Genomic DNA, 22,190 nt, shown 5'->3' with positions numbered 1-22,190 from the left:
AGGTAGTTGATACATGTAATAAGGCCCATCTACACTTATGTTAAGATATATATTTTTTTATTTAACGTCGCTAACTTTAGGTAAAGTAGAGATCAATTCTTGATGAATCGTTCGTATAAACCATCAGAATCGTTCAGAGTTACAAATGTGGTTCCCGACAAAGAATTTATAACACTAATAATTAATAAAAAAATGTCATAAGTGAGACAGTTCATAAGAGGTTTTTTTTAAATATTCTTATTAACTTACATTCGTACTTTCATTACTCAGAGCGAGTGTTTACTGACAAGTCATTTCTTTTTATTAATGATTTGGTGAAATTAGTAACAGTGCCATCCATCGCAAATAAACAGAAATGTCTTCCACCGTTCGCTACTTGCGCCACTTTCCAGCCAATGTAATCGTAAATAGTACGAAGTAAGCGTTCCTTATTCTTCCTAAAACCTCGCATACAAAATTTTTACAATATTTTATATATTTATATTAAAATTTAAGCATATGTTAAGGTTTAGAGCCGCTTCTCTGGCCAAGCGATGGATTTAAGAAGTCATTACAACTCAAGGGTTTATAAACGAAAGAGGTAACGGCGGCAGTAGGATACCAAACCAGCAGTTTCAACTGGTGTATTTTATCTACCATTAATTTGACCACTCTATTTTTTTAGAACTTATCGCTAAAGAAAATACAAGCTCGTCTCTTGAAGACTGCAAATCTCTCCGTCATGTTTACAAATACGCGGAATAGTTCCAGGTCCTATGTTTGTCTGAGGCAAAATCTTTTGCTTCCTCAATTTCTGTCTTTCAATGCTTTATTGACTTCATACGGGGACTAAGTAGAGACCAGAACTGTTTGTTGAAACACAAGAGATTTCATTTGCTTGGCAGTAACCGGCACTTAGTAAACAATTGGCACTTGGTATTACCAAGCGGCGGTATAGAAGATTTCTAATATTGTGTTTAGCTTTCTATTTAGTGCTATCACAACCAGTTGGTTCTCTATATCACTGCAACACATTTTAATATCGCAAATCATTTTACACAACAAGAAATGCTTGAAAGTACACACACAAAAAACAATGTTATAAAAATAGGATTTCAACAACAAAAGAAATGTTTAGTCTATTTTAAATTATAACGATTTTTATGGCCACACTAATAATATAAGTATAAAATACTAAGTGTATATAATATCTATAGATTATACCAGATAATACTAAACTAAACTAAATGAAGGCCCGCGGGCCGAAAAATTAATTTTTTTTTAAATATTTTAATTTATGTAGTAAAAATATAAATAGCTATTAATTATAATATAGTTTTATATGCATTTAACTTTTCCCCAAAATAGTTGCCGCTGTTATTGTCAGGAGACAGGAGTTTTTAAATTTTTGCATTAAATTTAACAGAATGTCCCAAAAACTTTCGAAGGCTTCATAAAGAGGACAGAAATATAGGCGGATTTACACGGTAATAAGGTTATAGGATATATTTTGGAGAACTTCCGAATGGATCAATATTTCATATGGCTTTAGTAGGGTAAGCCGTAAATGGACTGTTCCTTTTATAAATTATTCGAAAGTAATAAAAATTCCTTGCTTTTCGCAATTAAGAAAAAGGAAGAAAATAGAGATTTTAAACGTAGGGACTTGAGGAGAGCTCCTTCAGCAAAAAGTATTGTTGTTGCACATGAGGGTTGATAAAAGTTGTTTGCAGAAGTTGCGGCTGCTGTAGCATCCCAACCAAAAGCACCAAATCCTGTTCTCTTAATTTAAGATGGATTTGGCAGTTATGAAAGATACGAGACGAAACTTCTTAGCGTTCAATGATTTCACCGTGCAGGTGCCGGGTCCATCGCGTTGAAGGGAGAGGAGCTTCAACAGTGCTTTGGGCTTGAGACCCAGGTGTAGGTTTGAAGAACCCCAATCTAACTAACCTACTAGGGCTGCCTTCAAGCACGTTTCAAGAATGAATCGATATTAGTTACCTAGCAGTTGCAGAATATGCACGTAAACGTCACATCCATCCAACCATCCATCCAACAGTGAACACCCTACCGCTTATAACACAGGAATTGCAGCTTTTTTAAAAGAACTTTGTAAGCTGTCTAAGACTGGGTGCTGCTTATGCACGTTCATCGTGGCTGACAAAATATCTGCTGCGAATCACCGACTGACGTGACAGCACTTTGACAGAGCAGCAAGTCTTGACACAGCAGAGATGAAATGCAATATTTCCCTTTCCCCTTTAGATTGGTTTATATTTGTTTGTCATTGCTGGTTACAGCCGCTTTACTACACGCGCACACCAATTGTAATTGTGCGCGTGCGCTAGGTTCAAGAACTTCCTATATTCACCTACTTTATAAACAAAATACAAAAAACAAGTTTTATTGTACTGTTATTTGCAAAACATTAAATTTCCGGAACAACCGGCCTCTCCTTACGTTTATCCATTTGATTAAAAAAAAATTGAGGCAAATACGTCAAACTGGATGACTGCTATTGAACTAATAAAAGAATAAAACTATACGTATTTTTTTTTTTGTAATTTCTTTATTTTGTCACCATTTATCGTAAAACTTTCCTAGGTCACACCGCACGTCGCAGTCACGCAATATTCCGCCTTGTGTATGTCGATCGCTACCTCACACATCACTATGGTTGGTCGCAACACGGAACCGGTGATGAGGCGACGTCCATCATCAGTTCAATCATCATCACCCATCCCAGCATCCGTGTTGCGCTCACAATAAAACATCTTACAAATTAAAAGACAAAATACAAAAAAAAAGGACATTGTTATACACCGAAATTTTGAATTTCACACGCATTAGAAAAATAAATAAGCGTAAAATTTAACAACCAGATATTGAAAATTATATATATAATATCCATCGTAAGTACACACAAGCACCAAGTCGCAGTCTCACTGCTCGGACTCAACCAAGTCCCGTGCACGAGTCAAGACGTCGTACCACGTCAACGCTCCGCTAGTAACAATAATCGCGTGCACGGAACCCGCTTCACATCACTCCTAAATACATAAATATAAAAAAAGAGACAGACAGACCGTTGAAATTGACATACCAGTGAGCTCTTAGAAAAACTTAAATGTGTATATATTCCAGTATACGAACCGATAACTACGGAGAGACAAACTAACAGCGATGAGTTACAAATACGATCTGGAGATCTGTCAATGTTAAAAAACATCATCAATAGCAGCGTCGAACAACAGAAAAACAACAAGTATATAAAATACCATTATAATATAATAAACCTATAGGAAAAAATTCATCACACTTTGCAATCTTTGGATACAAAATCTCAGCGGCGCGCTCGTTACGTAACCTGACACCACCAGCCGGCGGTGACTGTGGACGACGTATCACAGACCAAGCAAGTCGCACATCACGGAACGAACGCGCCAAGGACGGGCGGGCATCGGAGGCATTCGTATAGCAAGCATTAGAGAAAACGAAACCGCCACTGTCCACACCAAACAGACAAGTCCGATGAGGATTCGTGTCACACACGACGTACAAAAATTTTGAAAACGAAAATAGAAAGACCAATGAATTTATCCTCATCACATGAGCCACGTCAGTCCCACAGTTCCATACAATACGATATCATATTACCTACTAAACATATTGGGTGCCCAGTCTATATGCTTCAGATGACTACACGCGGAAGCGGAAACGGAACCAGAGATTATGATGAACATTTAAATTTTTTAAAACAAGAATTTAAAGCCACATTCCAACCGTACACCACCGGTCTCCATACACAACACCCAATATGCCCTCCTCGTACATTACGCCACAACTTATATTGCATTCAATTTTTTTATTCTTACCAGTTCGCGGACAGAATAAACGACCTTCCGCGGGATCCCTCACAGCACGCCGCGTGGAGCGAAGGACCCGGCGGCAACTGCAAACCTATCTAGACGACGCCCTGTCGCTCGGTACACTACGGAACACAGTTTGTATCCAACGTTCTCGCCCTTAAGAAAACATCCAAACGACTCGCGAACTACCCCCACCCGTGGGGGAGACCGTGCAGCCGCACACGATACTATACATAAAATACCAAATAGGACATAATATTTTCAAATAGTTAATTCTACAAATCATTATATTTTTATATATATATATATATATATAAACTACAATCGATTGGCAGTATTCGTTCACCTCCGGCCGGCTCCCGTGATATCATGCGGGGAGTCGGTCCACGCTCCCGACCTATACATACTTAGTACTTACTAACGTATTATACACCGATGTTATAATAATGACTATGACGTACTGCAGCCTCACCACGACCATGGACAGGAGCGTCAGTCGGCCACGTGGCTGGCTATCACCTCGCATGTGATCCCTTCAACCCTTACTCCTATTCCTTACCCCTCTAACCTGTACTGCCGCATCCCGCGGCATTCCCGTTAATCGTAACATAATATTCAATCGGACTGCCCACGCCAATCGGGTTATTTATATACTAACGCGTTAAAAACGAAATTATCCAACGAAACACTAATATCGACAGCGTATCCCAAACCTGCGCGAATGCTCCGTAAACCGCTCTGATATTCCAGTTATGAGTCTACCGCTATTTCCTTTCTATTACATCATTTTTATACTTTTCAATTTCAGGTACTGGTATTGCTTAAAGTAATTAATATTTTTTTATTTATTTCGTTATCACATACCGGCTGGTTATCGGTGAAAAGCCTGATCGGTATAAAAATAAAACCGGTTATGATCGACGCTAGAGTGGACCAACTTCATTTGTACACGAACCGAATCGGTAATAATTAGAGATGCTATGTAGTTGTGAACCGGTAAAAACATATACAGCGACACTAGCGCCCGAGGTTCGGCGGCGGGCTGCGACGAGCGTCTACGCGACATCAAAACGTAACGCACAGATAAATTATCTTTAGCAAAACATCAATCAATATCAGAAATATAATTAAAACTAACGTACTATTATAACTCTCTGAATCTTTTTTTTTATTATTATTATTAATTATCATTTATTTATTTATTTATTTTTTTTATTTTTATGTTATCAGTATTCGATCCGTATGTATTGAGTGCCTATGAATGTACAACAGTGGAGCCGGAGCGAGTCGCCTTTCACCGTCGGACCCAAAAACATGGACTATTCTTGCAAAAAACCGCTAGCCTTCGAACGTATACTTACACAGTAATATTAGAACTATACAAGCTATTAATTTAATATCATTTTACTATAGCTTACTTTACTTTGTACGCGTTTTCCAAGATTAGTTACGCGTGAGGGTGAAACGAATGTATATTTTGAGTTTTCGAGTACCGACAGCGAAGCGGCGGGTTATGTTTATATTAATTGACTATCACTGGTGTTCAGAACGGGACCCGCAGACACGACGAGAAAAACTCAAACCATTGATATTAAAAAAAATAATTATATGAGCTTGAAATAAATGTGGCAGTGTTGAAGCTTGTTCTGATATAATATTAACATGCAACGTGTCTGTGAGCCGGGGTCGTAAATAAAACGAGATCTTGCCTATAGAAATCAATAAAATGAACATCCTGTATAAAAGCAAGACGGATTTTTATCTAGACCGCACTCGGTGCCATTATCATAACAAGATACAATATCACATCTCGTAGGAACACAACTACTTAATGTATGGACACAAGATCTCGCTCGCTAATACCACATATGACTCTACGCGATTTATATACAGATTATATATATAAGGAATAAAACAATATGTAAATGCAATACATGTTTTGATGAGATGAACGGTGATGAGATGATGAATGGTGATGAGTTATCCCGGGGGGCGGCGCGGGGTATCACAGGAGGCAGCTTCGAGCACACAACGTCGACATCGGCGGATCATCAGGTATCGGAACAGCTGATGCTATGCGATGGTAAAATATATGGTGATGGAAGTTATAATCTGATTCCGATAAAGATTTAAATCGTATGCTAATATTTAGAATCACCGCTGACAGCTGAACGGATGCATCACTTGAGGGTAGTCAGCAGTGATCGGATATCGTAAAACTTCCAAATATAAACTCCGCCGATGCACAGAACACAGAAACTCCGAAAATCAAAATCCCATAGCGCAACCATTCACACACCGCCGTCAGCCGTCACAGAAACCGCACGATACTATCTCACGAGCACACTAGTATTATATTTTAAACATCACAATATATATATACATATATATAGACCGTATATATATCTCGTCTAAATATAAATCTCTGTAAATCTTAAACATCTATGGAACTAAAATTACATTTTGTACCATAAAGTTTTCATTTAAATTAAGCCACCGTTCACACACGATCGGAACGAGCACGGTCGAGGCGCGCCGACCCCCGGGCCGCTTACAACATACGACAACGACACGACGACCGCACGACACGACACGACACGACATACGACGCTCCGGCTCCGATATATTTCTATTTAAAAGTGATTTATATAGGTATTTTTTTTTCTTTACTATATTTAAACGGACGTCACCAACTTATCCCACACTATGTCGGGTGCTGAGGAAATGTAATTACAATAAAGTTTCGACTATTACTATTGTTAGGGCGACCGTACACTAAGTTACGTTAGACCTCAACGACGAGCGGCCCAAACGTCGGTCAGACGATACGAAACGCTCGTCCGCGAGCAGACTTAATTAGGATTTACGCCAAACGTTATAGCGGATTAAAAAATTGTAATTGTCTTTAGTCACAAATAAAAATAAAAAAAAAACATCCTTTTAAAACTTAAAAAAAATATCTATAGTCTCACAGAAAAAATCTAGGCGAAGTAATACATTAGCTGCTAGACAGGACAGAATCTAGAACATTCATATTTATCGTGTAATTTAAACACGGTATCAGCGATTCGTTGATAGTACTATTGCTAAAATATATATTCATACGGAACGGTCGCGTCGATTGAACTCTATCGTCATACGATAAGGTTCAAAACGGCGCGACCGGGCCGAGCACGCGCTGTACAGAGGAGCTGCCGATACAACCGCCGAGTGTTATGACGATCAGAACGAATTACATCAAATCATATGACATATAAAAAGTAACGCTCACATCCAGCATACGTCATAACGGCGGACGCATTGACAAACATTATTTACACAGTACACTGCATACTCTTTACACTACATCGATGTGTCGGAGCCGCGACTCGGCGACCGGCTAAATGACTCGCCAGTAGATATCTACGTATCTACTTATTGTAAAACACTTAACAGCCTACATTGTTTTTTTTTTTGCTGTTTTTGTATATTTATTTTTTTGTTAATTTTTAATAGTAATAATAATAATAATTATTATTATTATAACTTTAATGTGTACAAAAGATGTCCGCTGTAAAGCCGACGAAATGAGTGAAAGTAGGTGAAATGTGTGCGTACACACGACCGGCGCGCTCGCTGCCTCGGGACACAAAACACGTGGTCCGCGATGACGTCACGGTGGTGACGCCATCGAACGCGGAAAGCGCCTCGGCAGGGAACGCGCCGGTTCACACGGGGTGCTTACAATCCAACCTTAACCTATCCATACAGCCGCGGCGCACACACAGACACACACATATATATATACATATAAATATTTATTTACATACATGTGTGTGCATACAATATATAAGTATATAAAACTACTCGTAGTAGTACAATGCCACGTCAATTTTGAATCGCCAATAACAAATCAGTATGAGTAGAGTTAACAATAGATCGCCTTATAGACCATAGCCGTCCGACTTATAGACGGACGTCTGGGGAAAATAAAACCCTGAGTCAGTCTTAGTAAAAAATTTTAGCCATGCCAATTATATATGAGCTAACGCCTGCGGCTGCCGATTCTATCACAGATGTGCGCTACCTATATAAAAACTCCTTATCTCCGACACACAGACGTACATACATTGGTTATATATTCAAAACCATTACTCGTTTCAAGATCCGAGTTATTATTTTTTCTGTCTTCAATTGACACTCTCTTAGACCATTGTATGTCTGTCTGTGTATTGTCTCTCTCTCCTCTCTATCACACTCTCTCTCTCTCTCTCTCTCCTGTAAACACCCGGTGCGTCGTCACGGCAGCGCCTGGAACCGTTCCTCCGTCTGTATGTGTTGTTCGCGCGTCTTACGTTCATAATTAAAGTACCATAGTGTATATAAAAGCCGATTCCAAGCGCGCCTCACACCCGTGCCCTTTGTATACATCGTATAAACAAAAAAAAAAAAACACTAAAATTAAATAATCCATAAAAAAGAAACACGTACACCTACGAACTAGACGAGTGGCATTACATTCTCGGAAATTTATTATGTTTTAGTTTAGAGAGGCGAGCGCCGTCACTGGCGACGAACGTCCCCGTGTTGTATTATTTACAAAAAAAATAATAAAATCCAATGTATACGGTGAAGCTCTCGCTATACTACACGTATATGGACACTATGTACAGGAGCGGGGGTCGGGGGAGGGGCGGCGAGGCGGGGGGTGGGGGGGATGACGTCACCGCCGCATCAAATCCGGGGAGGAGCGCTGCCGGCGAAGGATTCCTGGAACGATATACATTATATGAGAGAATCGATTCATCGAAATTTTATATAACATCTTTTCATTGGAAACTTTAATCAAAATCTGTCGAGCTTTCATGTTGTTTAGAGCGTAGTGTATGTTATACTTACCACGTCCCTGTTGGGCTGCGCTGAGGGAGCGCGTTGCGCGGGTGCTCCGCTGGCGCCCTGGAACACGAGGAATTAGCATGCATTTAATTATTTAGTACAGTGTTAAATATATATATAATTCGCACAAGTCAATTCCATAAAGTTATATAGACAATTTCATATATCTGCCATCTACAGTGAGTACCAAATACCAGTAGAGAGATGATCAACAAAATTTTACATTAAAGAGAAATATCACTTTTATGGCAAAAATAATTTTATGGCAACACTAGACTGTCCGAATGATGATGTCGAAGAGTTGTTTGAGGGTTTTTGCAAAGAATTTACTTAAAGAAAATGATGGATGGAGAGCAAAATAGACCATATGCTGACTTTTAATTAGAAGACCGATTTATTAATTAAATTAAAGTTGAATAAAAACAAAACGTCGGGAGTATGTAGTTATAAAAATAATAAAATAAAGCGTAGTATAAGAACATATTAGATTAATTTGAATGTATGTGCGTGCGGGTGCGTGCGTGCGTGCTTGTGCGTGCGTTCGTTCACCTGATGGTGGTCGGGGTCGTGCGCCCTGTTCATCTTGTCGCAGTAGTCCGCCAGGATGTCCCTGAAGCGTGTCCAACATTTCTCCGGTACGGTGATGGCGGTGCGGAAATTGCTCTTCACCTGTGTACACACTCGATACTAGATGATGGACTTTGTTGCGTCCAAACAGATACGTTACGATGGATTTTTTTTTGCTTTTGCAAATAGACATTACTGTATTTCACTTTCTTCCCAAGGTTATGTATTTATGCAGATAATTTTCTTGAATCAAAATGGAATAGTCAAAAATTTCACAATTAAATCCTACTGATTTAATTTAAAAATTCTTTGCAATACCACAGTTATATGCATTGATGTCATTGTGAGGAATTAAATATATTGTGACAGTTTATATTTAAAAATTCAGAAGGCTAAGATAGTTATATTTGAGTAATCTTATATATGCTTTAAAATTATATCGCCATGAATGGATGCAAGATTATGTTTGTCAGCATAGTTTTTATTAAAATTAAAAAAATTAAATAAAAATAAGATAAGGGAGTGGAAGATGAATTTGGTGGGAGAAAAAAAAATAAAAATAAAATTAGGGTCTTCGATTGGGGATGTATGATGAAAATCATCAGTCTAGTTACTATGACTATTATCGGATTAGATAAAATTAACATGTTAGTTATATCTATCACTTTATAATAACACATAATTCGTTTAGAGCAAGTCTTGCTGAAAATAGGTCCCATGAAATCCCAGTACTATACTATCTATTTTATACTCCATCTTATATGTTTGATATATAACATAGGATCTATACTACCACTTCGGCAGAATAAACTGCGCCTTCTGCACGTATGAAGGTCACATATGACACAATCGTTTGAACTATATATGACACATGACGTCACCAAATATCCTTTACGTATATAGAAGCGGGTGGGAGGTGGTGGGGATGGAAAACAAAATGTATAATGTAATTATAATCGCGGGAGTCATGAAATTACTTGCAACGATGGTACCACCTCGCTGACTTTCATGTAGACCCCGCGGTTGTTCTGCCCGATGTCGAAATAAAAGTTTTTATTGTCTACACGGAGGTGGCGCCCCTCGGGTAACTCGCCCTTGAACCTGCAACATGTTTTATTACCCATAGAACCCAAACAATAACGAGGTCTAAGACATTCGCGAGTGTTCGTGTATATGAAACTTATATTTTTCGGATTACTACGCAGAGTAACAGCGAGACCAACTGACACACATTCACGTCTCGTCCGCCCGTGGTCACGGTTGCTGCAAAGTAACCGAAACGTCGGGAGTATGTAGTTTTTGAAGTAATAAAATACGCGTAGTAAAAAATATTAGTTTTATTTACACAAACAATACATCATCAATACAAGACAAGGGGATTGTTTAATTATAGAAGGCTCATTTGCCGAATCCACTGAGGACAGCTTAGTTCCGAAAGTGACTGGAACGAGATCGAGAAGTCATATATTCAATTCCTATTTTTATTTTCATTTTGATATACTTTTCTCTTTTAATTTTATTATAAAATGCCAAATTATTTTAATAGTTATATTATCTTTATATTTCATCGTTTATATATTACTTTGTTTTGGGATTTAGTCGGGACCTGTTAATTAGATTCTTCCGTGATCAATTTAACAAAATTATTGTAGGAAATTTAAATATCTCGTGACACTGGGCTGAGACGGAGTGACCAAAATTAATTAATATATCAAAAAATCTAACGTTTATTTTTAAATACGTATAGCATTTTTGCCATTTTAAAATCTATATTCTACGGGTTTAATACATTGAAAATATTTTTAAGAATTTGTACTACAGAATATATTTAGGGATTTGAGAGGTCTTATATATAGCATTGTATAGCATAAACTATAGAGTAATGTTGAGAATTTATATGAAGTTTAAAAAATAAAATAAAAAATCGGTTATTTTTTAATAGCTTTAACTATAATTAATTTTCGTAAACTTTGAAATCTTACAAATAATTAACGTAAAACCTTTTCCACATCTGAATCAATATATTTTTTGATATAGTTTTTTCCTGTCACTTTTGGTATATGGACTTTAAAAAATAAATACAGGTTGATACTTACATGTTGCCATTGCAAAATTATAATGGTTCAGTGTTATTATTAGTTAGAATTGATCATAAAAATAATTCTAATGATTATAGTATATTATATTTAGTACGGCACAGATGGCAGCACTTGCCGCAGTATATTATATTTAGTAGGGCACAGATGGCGCCACTTGTAACAGCTCACCCTCCGTCATCAGAGCCGAAGTCGTCTAGAAGGTCGGTGAGCGCGTCGCGGAACTCGATCATGCCCTGTGCTGGCAGAGCAACCTGTGCGCGCGGACCGCCCCGCGTCTGTGTCTGAGACACGCGCAGGAAACGACCGCGGGAGTTCTCTTTTAAATCTAAGTAGTAGCGTCTGTTGTCCTGAGGGTAAAATTAATGTTATAGCTATATACTCATATAGTTCAAGTTTGATGGTTCGATATTTGAATGTCCCATGCATATAGTGATATATCCGGTGTATCTTGACCTGTAAGCTTTACTATCATGAAATATGGTAACATTCTAAGGAAACATTTTCGGTTACCTTAAGCATCATCTCTGATTTGAGTTTTCCGTCGTCGGGCACGTTGTCCGGGTTCGGCGGGCCCAGCGACGAGTAGAAATCGCTAAACGCCGACAAGTGGTCCCTGAATTCGGCCGCGGTCGACATGGCCAGGAATATTTGGCTGCGCCGCCCGTCAGCGCCGATCTACGGTCAGAACTGCGTTTCATCAATGCTTTAATAATTTATAACATCCGACAACATTTTTTTTGGTCAGTCGTTAGAATTCCATTAGAGAGATATACATAGACTGTTAGTCATACGCGCAAAAAATATTGAAATGTTTTTTCATGACTTAACTCGAATAGGAATGAAAGAAAAAAATAATAATTGTTCGTTAACATCCGGGTGTTGGAAGCATAGGAACATTCAATTACTTCGCTATATCAAATCCAATCCTTTGGAAGTCAGAAATGTAAATTAATTTGACATTCAATACATTTTTTTTTTAAACCATGGTACATACAACAATAATGTTTAAAGATTTTTTTTTTAACAACTCTTACATAAAAATGACGATGTATTTATTATCAGTTAGAAGGAGATCTACATTTATCTGGATATATTTTGTATCAAAATGATATAGGTTTACGTAACACACTGATACGAGAAACTGATTTAATCTAAGGAAGGAAGACATCTGTTCAGATCTATCTGGGAGTTGTATTTTTAAAATATTATTCTGAGAAATATATATTTTATATTTAATATGTTTTCATGTTTGTTATGTTGGAAAGATTTTAATTTTGAATTTGTCGACGTTTTATTATAATTTCGTACTCATAATACTTTCAATATTAAGATTCTATATTTGGATAACAAAAGAAGTATGTTTTCTTACTTGAAATCTATACAAATTAATCTTTTTTTTTAAACGTTGGATCTAAAGGCATTACTGCATACCCCTCTCAGGGCTGATGACCGGGGTGGTTATGTTCTCCCGGCAAGCATACTTAGCTTTGCATGCCTGGCTATTTACCCACTAAAAGAACCAAGGCGTCCCTCCTCGCCACAGTGGAACATTACGAAATCACTTTCATATTCACCGAGATTCCCCGGCGGAATTACCTCCCTAACAGGGATGCAAATTAATCTATGTATATCAAATTTTTTTTAACCAAGAACCGTCTCCAACTTATAAATTGACACCAACAAGCCAAGATATTACCAAGGTACTTCCCTCACTAACATTTCCTTTAATAATTCCATCGCACCATAAAACAAGACACTAAGCTCATAAAAATGCCAAAATTTATAATCGCGAAACTAATTACACGGCATTGCGTCGACAGTAAAATAATATTTTTAATTTGCCTTAAGCTTGGCACGGTCACATTTAATATCCTTATAATTGTCACAAGAAAAACGAAACATTTTGTATAGGATAGCATTACTGTAAACATTTCCAACTTACTTCACTTGAAATGTACAAAGTTTATTTGATCACGTGCCATCAGAAGTTTAGTTGGTATCGTGTTTAATATAATCAGACAACCAAACTTATTTGGAGGCTAACAGAAGGAATAATTTAAATGGAATAATAAGCTATAAACAAATAAGTTATTCGGACACCCAATAAATAACTAAGTTATTCGGGCACGTAAAATAAATAACTCAATTATTCGGACACTATTTAAATTAGGTAATAGGATCGCTCTTTTTATGAAGTCTGCTGAACATACACACTTTGGCCCATACAGCGTATGGGCTGCAAAAAAACTCATAAAATATATTATTTTAAAGCTCCACCAAAAAAAACGTCCCAAATTTTTCGGCGCACTCTCAACCAAATAAGATTCTTAAAAAAATCAATAAAATATATTAAAAGCAACACTGGCTCATAACTAAACTTTTCTTCATAAAATCGCTTTCGGAATATTTAACTTTTGGGTAGAAGATGAATCATTATAACGGATTAAATATTAGCGTTTTTGGAATACGTACCAAAAGGGATTTTCTAGAGGGAATATATACACATATATATAAAATAACTTACAATATTTATATAATAACTTATACCTCTGCAACTTTTATAAAACGTCCTCTCCTATTCTGCTTCACATCTAGATAAAACCTCTTGGACTGTATTTGGAGCATTTTGGTCGCCAGTTCCTGCTCCTGAGCCTGTTGACCTGATGGGTGGAATCCAATATCAAAACCTGCTGGCAGACTAAGCTTACACATAGCAGCTAACAATCGAACTAATATAAGAGTAGGTACATTTTTTCAAGACAAATTAGACACCATTTTTGGCATATTTTTTGACAGTTAAAAGTACATAAATCATTGCTTTATTATTAAAATATATAAATTAAATTCCATGGGATATGATACGATGATTTTTTTCTATGGATATCTTTTAATAGTAATGTTTATTACAGAAAAATATGTATTGTTGATTTTGTTAAAATAATGGCAAAGAAGTTTTTTATGTAGAGGCCAAAGTAGCAGTTTTTCCTCATATTACAAACGGAAATAATATATAAGCACCAAAAAGACTTCTGTGTCAAAATTAAGTAAGCAGGTTATAAAATTAAAATACAATTACTTGGCCGCTTTTTCAAAGAAAGAATAAAAACTATTTTAAACAGCTGATAGATAGATTCAATAAAAAAATATACATTAGAACAAAGAATAATATTTTTTCCAATTGAAGAACATCTTTCTCAGAAATGCTATTCGTATTATTTATATTAAACTTAGTGTTAAAAAATCTCATGTTATCTATCTAGGAGCCTTTGTATTTCATTAAATTATAAAGGACAATACGTGCATCACCTCCAGAAAAATAAATCATAATTCTTTAGAAAACAATGTATTTTTTCTAATTATTTTTGCGACTATTGATATGTCTGTACATTGTATGCTACTGACTGGAATTTTAACAGTAATTGTACTTTTTATCATAAAATCTAACGAGTAAGGAGGTTTAATACAATTTAAATTTAGATATTTTTAAATTATATATCAAACAAACTCACCGGAGTCAAAGTTATTCCCACCCGCGTCCATGACTTGACCATGATATTCTGTAATACATAAATATTTAATAAATACAAACTTATTTATAGGATATATTTTTTTAATACGGTAAAAGGTTTCGAAAATAAAACTAGCGTGTTTGTATATATGTATTTTAATTTCAACACATACAGCCAATGTAAAATTAAAATGGCTACCGTTTACAGATTATACTACCCACATAAGTATATATTTTCATTCAACGCAAATAAAATATGAATGAGCGAAACCTGTCCTTTTTAGATCTTTGCCAGACTATTACATAAAATATATTTTTCCAAAGATATATATTTTTGTATAAAATTCGTTTTTGCACAGCAGCGATCCATTTGGATCGTGCACCACGCCTTTAGTATATATTAGCAGCGGACACGCAATTTTACGCTATATAATATATAAAATTATCATAATATACATATATATTGAATTCGTATTTAAAAAAAAAGCTTCATCAAAATGAATATTAATACATAGTAAAAAAAAATAGCGATTCCGAATACAATTTCTTTGATATATGATGAATCGATTTTTTCGATCAAAACACTCCTGGCGAGTTGGTTGTATAAGTTCCTGTACATCATTTCTGTGTTGGAGTGATTTAAAACAATACTAGCCATAACCGTCACCGGATACGGTCGACTTGTTCAGATCAGATGACATGATTGGTGGATACTAGATGAATTGTCGCTTTATATCGTCTCAGCAGACCAACAAGGTCGTATGTGTCACCGGTATTTTATGTACGTTTATTTTTTCCCTATTAGATAATAAATTAATTAATGCAATCTTTTAATAGTTTATATCGGATTATTTCACAAACAGGACTACAAGGATGCGTCGCGAACCAAATCTATCGAGATTTAATTGACTATGGAACTGTTATCAATATTATGTCTTGCCTGTTATTAATATTAATTATTATATTTTCTTTATATATATTAAAATTATTATTTTCTATAATATTGATTTAAAAACTTCAAGTCCTGCCCAATGAAGCATTGCGACCGACTTGTTAGCCAATATAAGCATGTACGAACAATCGGGTCGATAGATAAAGATTATGAAAGAAATATCACTAATTATTAGTTTATAACAAAAATTTACACCGCGGTACATATATGTAATGTATAGTTGATGTTACTTGCCGGTATTAGCTTATCTCGATCGACACAGAAAATCCGGTATAAATTCCGGTCGGATACAAATTATACCCCGAAATACTAATATTCTTGAAAAAATATACATTCCCGGTCAATCAAAGCCTTTCATTTCTCTAATATATCCATATACCTAACTCTTAGCAACTTGCCTTGAAGTCTTTTGAGAATGAATTAATTAATAGGAAACAAATAACAAAAACATCCCCAAAAATACATAATTAATTAGTGTATGTATGTAAAGCTATTTGTTAGTCTCGCAAACTAAAAGAAATCGTATAAAGATATACATTAACATTAGAATAACATAAAAAAATTAAACACTATCTAACAACAAAAGCCGCAGTCACGAGCGAAGCTGGGTGAGAAGGTTGGTATAGATCATTAACATGTACCTATGGGACAGAAAACTAACATTGAATATCGCATGCACAAGGTGGTGTGATGCATAGAATAAAAATTATAAAGCAAGAGATCGGCGTTTATTAAGGATTACCGGTTCAGAAAAATACTAGACTCTACCCGCGACTACGCAGACGTTTTCACGTAATCTGTCTCAATATAAATCAGTTGAAAACATTAGACAAATTTCCTTTAATTACCCCAAAAAAATCCAGATTTTTTTGTTATAATGATATTTGATTTTATAACAAAATAAATGCTCAAAAAATATACATCATTTGATCTATTAAATATGCGAATTTTGATAGCCTTTTTTAAATTTTAATAGGTCTTGTAGTTTTGCATAAATTAAAAACACGCATACCAACACACATACGCGTATTAGGTACAATTAACAAAGCATGAATAATTTTTCATTAAAGTGTATATAAAATTGTTTTTGCTATATACAGTTCTAAGTGGTATTTTATATAGTCTTATCTCCGCATAACAATATATTTATTATCTGTTAAGTTAATATTATTATTAAGGTGATGAACAAGTGTCTCTGTACAGACCTAAATTCTTAAAAATTCTATTAAAAGTATTACAGTTCTAGGTTATCGTCGTAAAGCTAGACGGCTGAACACTTGCTTAACCTAAATGAGCTTAATTAACAAAAAATTAGTTTGACAGAACAGATAAATAATTTTTTAAGGATGAATATTTTAATCCGCTTTGTATATCCGGTAAAAAAAAAGTTCCAAAATCAGAAAGGTGTTCGAATTTTCACTAAGTTATTGATTTAAATATTATATAAATTGAACACTCCATACTAACAGTCAGTATAGTTTATAGAAAAAAATAACTAGATTTATATTAACAAGACAACAATCAAGTATATTATGGGAATAACGCAAAATTTACATTATAACAAACATCACGTCATATATTTGTACGTAAATGGTAAATAAATCTAATAAGGCGGTCTAGGAATCGGGCGTCCGTTGTAAGTGGTTCAAGGAGGGTCATTGGCACCAGACATAATTTTGCCACAGACACAAGCCAGACGGACAAAAAAGTGAAACCTATATATATTTTTTTATATGGTGAAATCACAACGTTCCGCGCTACGTGATTTAGACGTTTATACATTTTATAGTTATTAAACACATAAATACGTATAATCTTACGCTTTTTTTTTAAATTTACAGCCGCATTTAATTCTCTAAAAAACAGTGTTGCCATTGCAAGTTATGATTTAATCAAAATATAGCTCATACAGATTAAATCTAATGCGATTTGAATTATTTATTTGGCAATACTGTTTTGCAATAGCCTAATATAATGTCAGTCGAGTTAGCTGTGACGCAATGCTTGCTTCAAACTTTATTCGCGATTTTCTGTTTCACAATATTTAACCAATGTGGTGGAAACAAAAATGGCCGGTTTGGCAATCGGCGGGAATCAGCACGTACACAATTTAAATATGTAAAACTACTTAATACAGTTTTTTTTTATAATTAAAACCGGAAAATTATGATATGTATTAGCTTAAACTATATTTATTTGCATGTAAATATAAAATAGTAGTTTCTCAAAGAATTAGGTAAATATTGTACCTAGATGATTGATTCCATTTATCATTATTAATATATAGTAATAGAAATAATAATTTATATTATGCATACTAATGTATAAAACGAATATGGTAAGCCAAACTCATTGGAATGTTAAGGCATCATAAACTATAAGAGAGGAAATCGTCAAAATAGTAATAAAAAATAGATTACATAATATGTATTGATTGAGAACAAATTAGTTTACTAAATATTCTTACAATTTATTAATATATATATATATATATATATTAATGATTTAAAGTTGTTTAAACGATTTGAACTATTAGTTGTAACTTGTAAATAAGGTATTCTCTAAGTGTAAAACTTAATTGTTTATGTGGCTATTTATTCTAACACTTTATATGTGAAATGGAAGAAAAGATGTCTTAACACTTCATCCATACTTATACATCGGCAAATTTTATAAGTCTTACAAAAAAATATGAGATATTTAAACATTTATACAATGCAGTATAAATAGATTGAGGATTTTGCTGATGCTAAGAAAATATATGAGAATTATTACCAAATACATAAAGCACTTGATATATATATATATTGTAATATACAATAAGTTTAGCCATCATGCATGAAGCTAAGGAATAGCGTGGCTAGGAAGATAACTTATAAACCGACTGCTTTATTGTATAGAGTCAAACCTAAATAAGACTTAAAGTTCAACATTTGCGCTAAACTATCTTTTAAAGTTAGTACATGTATATATATCTTTTTGATTTTAAACGTTTAGTATAAGATAGATTAAGTGTAACTGTGATTCGTCTCAAATCTGTTAAATATATTTTATATATATGTAAATTGCTTTATATTAACAGACCAAGGTTGGAACATAATCGCTTGCTTATATCATTCTTAAAACGATCATACAAAGAAAGCTAATCGGAATATTTTTTTATAGTCACTTCTTTTCCATTTTGCTGAAAATATTTTAGCCCGAGTAATCTCAGACAATTCTGAATCGTCACAATCAAGACGATCAACACATAGTTTTAGGTTGAAATTATATTTTAAAACACTGCATCACTTTTTTAAACATTGGAAGTGGTATTCAAACTGCTCTGTAATGTCTTAGAAAGTAAACTAAAGGAATTATTCTGGAATAAATTATATTTACAGAAAATTCATATCGGAATTCACATAGATTCATTGTAATCCTGCAACAAACTGCTTTATATATATAGATAGCTAAATAAGCATAATGTATGTGGAAAAAAGTTAAATAAGTGCTCAATTTCATACATGTTTATTGTACCTTAAGCTTCGTTGGCAAATACCGTCAAATTAACTATTATATTGTGAGTTTTTAAGAAATATTGCACAAGCTAGAGAGATGTTGATTATTGACATCGATATTAGTATTTATTGATATGTATCAAAAATGTATAAGTTGAGAAATATAATGACTTACTTCGGTCCCGGTAAAATGTAAACCTTAGGGCCACTTCCCAATCTTCAGTAACATAGGTGTAACAGGCAGGTTTATCAAAGGCACATATCTATAGCACTAGTGCTTGAGAAGAGAAGCATAAAATAAAAAGGTTACTGGGATGTCAGAATCAATAATTATTGACATTCAGTTCATAATGATATTGGAATCATTGTAAAATCACTTCATAGTCAGGAAAAAAATCATAATAACTCAAGATTGTCATCAGTTATATGAAAATCAAACAATCATTTCACATTAAATCAAAGGAGCAAGTAAAATTATTCATGGTATCAACTATTCCTTTGTCTCAAATCAGATTGAAATTTTCCTTTAACCCAACTGATCCAGCACTGTTATGATTATTGAACACAAATGACAATAAAATACACCATTTGCACTACACAAGACAGCACTGAGCACTTTAATAAGAACACACTTATAGTCACTTAAAATAAGAACAAAGAAAAAACACTCATACAAAGCATATCAAAATAAATACAACCACTGCAATACGGGGATCGTGCGTAGAAGAGAGCTAATAGTTGCAGGTCATCAGGAAGAGAAGAATAGGTCCAGGTTCGAGGGACTGACCTGCCATGGTGGTGGCCAATCAGTCGACGGTGAGGCGGCTGAGTGCTGCAAGCGGCCGCTAGGTTGACCTGCCTGAGCTGAAGGCTGCACCCTCGCTCCCACAACACCTGGCCGCCCGACGACGAGAGGTCGCAGACAAAAAAATCGATAGGTCGACAACCTCCGCCGGCTAGCACCGACCCGGGCGGGCCGCCGCGCCGTCGCCCGCCACGCCGCTGTTACGCCGCACCAAAAACCCACCGAGGCCTCAACAGCCGACAAATAAGAGGCCCGAATTCGCCATTTTGAAACGGGAACAATGAGATATTTACTTTCGAACGTTAGGACGGGCGAAAGTGTCGTTCGCTACGGTAAACGGAGACGGCGCGAACCGAAACGCGTTTTGTATGCTATGCCGCTGTAAATAAATACGTACTCTGACTAGAAATCCCTTCGTCACCGCTGCCGATATCCGACATCTCAATCCACACCGAAATCTACAGGCAATCCACCGATCTTTTTCGGAGCCTCTTGGACAAATCAAATTGTCTATGGTTTGGAAGCCATCAAATTCAGGTTCTTTATAATGTCTTATTGGAATGATTCTATTACTATGAATTAATCTTAACTTTTTTTTTTAATACATAAAATAAATTGTTTAGAATTCTTAAACTTCTTGTTTCTTTATTTATTATTACAATAATAATTATTTTATACATTGGGTTGTAATGTAATGTAGAGTTTTAGTTTATGTCAAATCTTGACGTTATAAAAGATCTTCAAAACTCTGTCGTCAAGTTGATTTCTTTACATACGTACGTAAACATATATGACTACAAAGCCAGCTGTGTTATTTATATTTTATCTGTTTTATATAAAATATCGTAATATAAATATATATAAATTTATTTTGAAAAAATTAAACTTATACTAATTTATTAAGACCCAAACAATCTTTTGATAATATCTCTATCATATATATAGATAAAGAATAAAGGCACTACTACCGTTTGGTTGTTAAAAAAAATATGCTTCAATACTTTCCATTTAAAATATAATAATTGAAAATTATATTTATTTTTATAGTTATGTTGTTCATATTTTAGGATAAAAAAAGAGTATAAACATTTTGTAAATTCCTGTTGTTGATTTCATAGATACGAGTTAATCTATATTTATTCTTGTGACGTTAAAAGCCTGCGCTTTGCACATATGACATACCCTGCAACTTGCCGAGTTTTTGGCAAACAGTCAAGATGGATTGTATTTCTTATTGAAAATAGACTTGTTACTAACAAATTCCTTTTTTTTTACTATCGTAACTAAACTTTTGAACCCATTAATTAATTGCAACGGTTTCAGAAGTTGAACTTATATAAAAATTTATAATTCTTACGTTTTACATGGTCCACTTAAACTCCCATTATGACCCTAGGTTTTAGTTGTACTGAAATCAACAAACTTACAGGACAAGGTATTAAATAACTGCTTAGAAACAATAATTTAGTTCAATGGTTTAAAAATTGGCATTCTTAAGAAAATATAATTAAACCGTTCCTCTTTTAGTGCTATAGTATATAAAACAATAATTTATTTACAAATTATTATTTTTTAACGACTTATCGTAATTATTTCTTTTAATTCATTAAATGAATGGTGTATTGGGCGCTTATTTTTTTAGTTCATAGTTTTTTCATACTGAAGAAAAGGCAAAACTTATGCCCAGTCAAGGAATAAAAAAACTTTCTTATTAATATTTATTTTATATTATTTTCTTAGAAAGTTTGAAATTACAATGTGTTAAATATTAACTGTACAAAGAATTTGTCTTGCTTTATACAATGTACCTAACCGACTACGTCCTTTTTTTCCAAAAAAAGTTCCTGCTGACTGATCTAGGCACTAATAATTTAAACCATACAGTTTTTCCCCTTTATACGTTACGTATTTACGTTACATTTACGACGTTATATATATGACTTTGACCTCGGATTTATCTATTGCATTAAAAATATTCTTTCCTTGATGAAATAGTGTATCATTACTATTATTTATAAGAAGTCCGCTAAATT

At 34.6% G+C, this 22,190-nt stretch overlaps 1 protein-coding gene across 3 annotated transcripts; it reads right to left on the bottom strand.

The window, feature by feature from the left end:
- Positions 1–2,531: 2,531 nt before the first annotated feature.
- Positions 2,532–20,711, bottom strand: LOC116776032 (transcriptional activator protein Pur-alpha). 3 transcript variants are annotated; one of them, XM_061524306.1, is made up of 9 exons: positions 20,555–20,711; positions 14,902–14,949; positions 13,940–14,052; positions 11,903–12,067; positions 11,561–11,739; positions 10,271–10,394; positions 9,276–9,395; positions 8,730–8,786; positions 2,532–8,600 (listed from the first exon to the last, which is right to left on the bottom strand). In XM_061524306.1, the coding sequence occupies exons 1-9, from the start codon at positions 20,595–20,597 to the stop codon at positions 8,565–8,567; spliced, it is 885 nt and encodes a 294-aa protein (XP_061380290.1). In that variant the 5' UTR covers positions 20,598–20,711; the 3' UTR covers positions 2,532–8,564. The 3 variants fall into 3 exon arrangements, with proteins under 3 accessions (XP_061380290.1, XP_061380291.1, XP_061380292.1); XM_061524307.1 differs by having other exon boundaries at positions 10,289–10,394; XM_061524308.1 differs by lacking the exon at positions 20,555–20,711 and adding an exon at positions 20,140–20,538.
- Between the last annotated feature and the right edge of the window lie 1,479 nt (positions 20,712–22,190).

This window comes from Danaus plexippus, chromosome 24 (assembly GCF_018135715.1).
Source record: "Danaus plexippus chromosome 24, MEX_DaPlex, whole genome shotgun sequence".
NCBI lineage: Eukaryota > Metazoa > Arthropoda > Insecta > Lepidoptera > Nymphalidae > Danaus > Danaus plexippus.
This window is presented reverse-complemented; position numbering and strand designations above follow the sequence as displayed.

Coding starts and splice junctions, on each gene's coding strand:
- LOC116776032 (XM_061524306.1), bottom strand. CDS start 20,597: ATGTCGGATATCGGCAGCGGTGACGAAGGGATTTCTAGTCAGA. Junction 10,395..11,560: donor TTCGGCTCTGATGACGGAGG/GTGAGCTGTTAC, acceptor AACATGTTGCAG/GTTCAAGGGCGAGTTACCCG. Junction 8,601..8,729: donor CGCAGCCCAACAGGGACGTG/GTAAGTATAACA, acceptor ATATCGTTCCAG/GAATCCTTCGCCGGCAGCGC.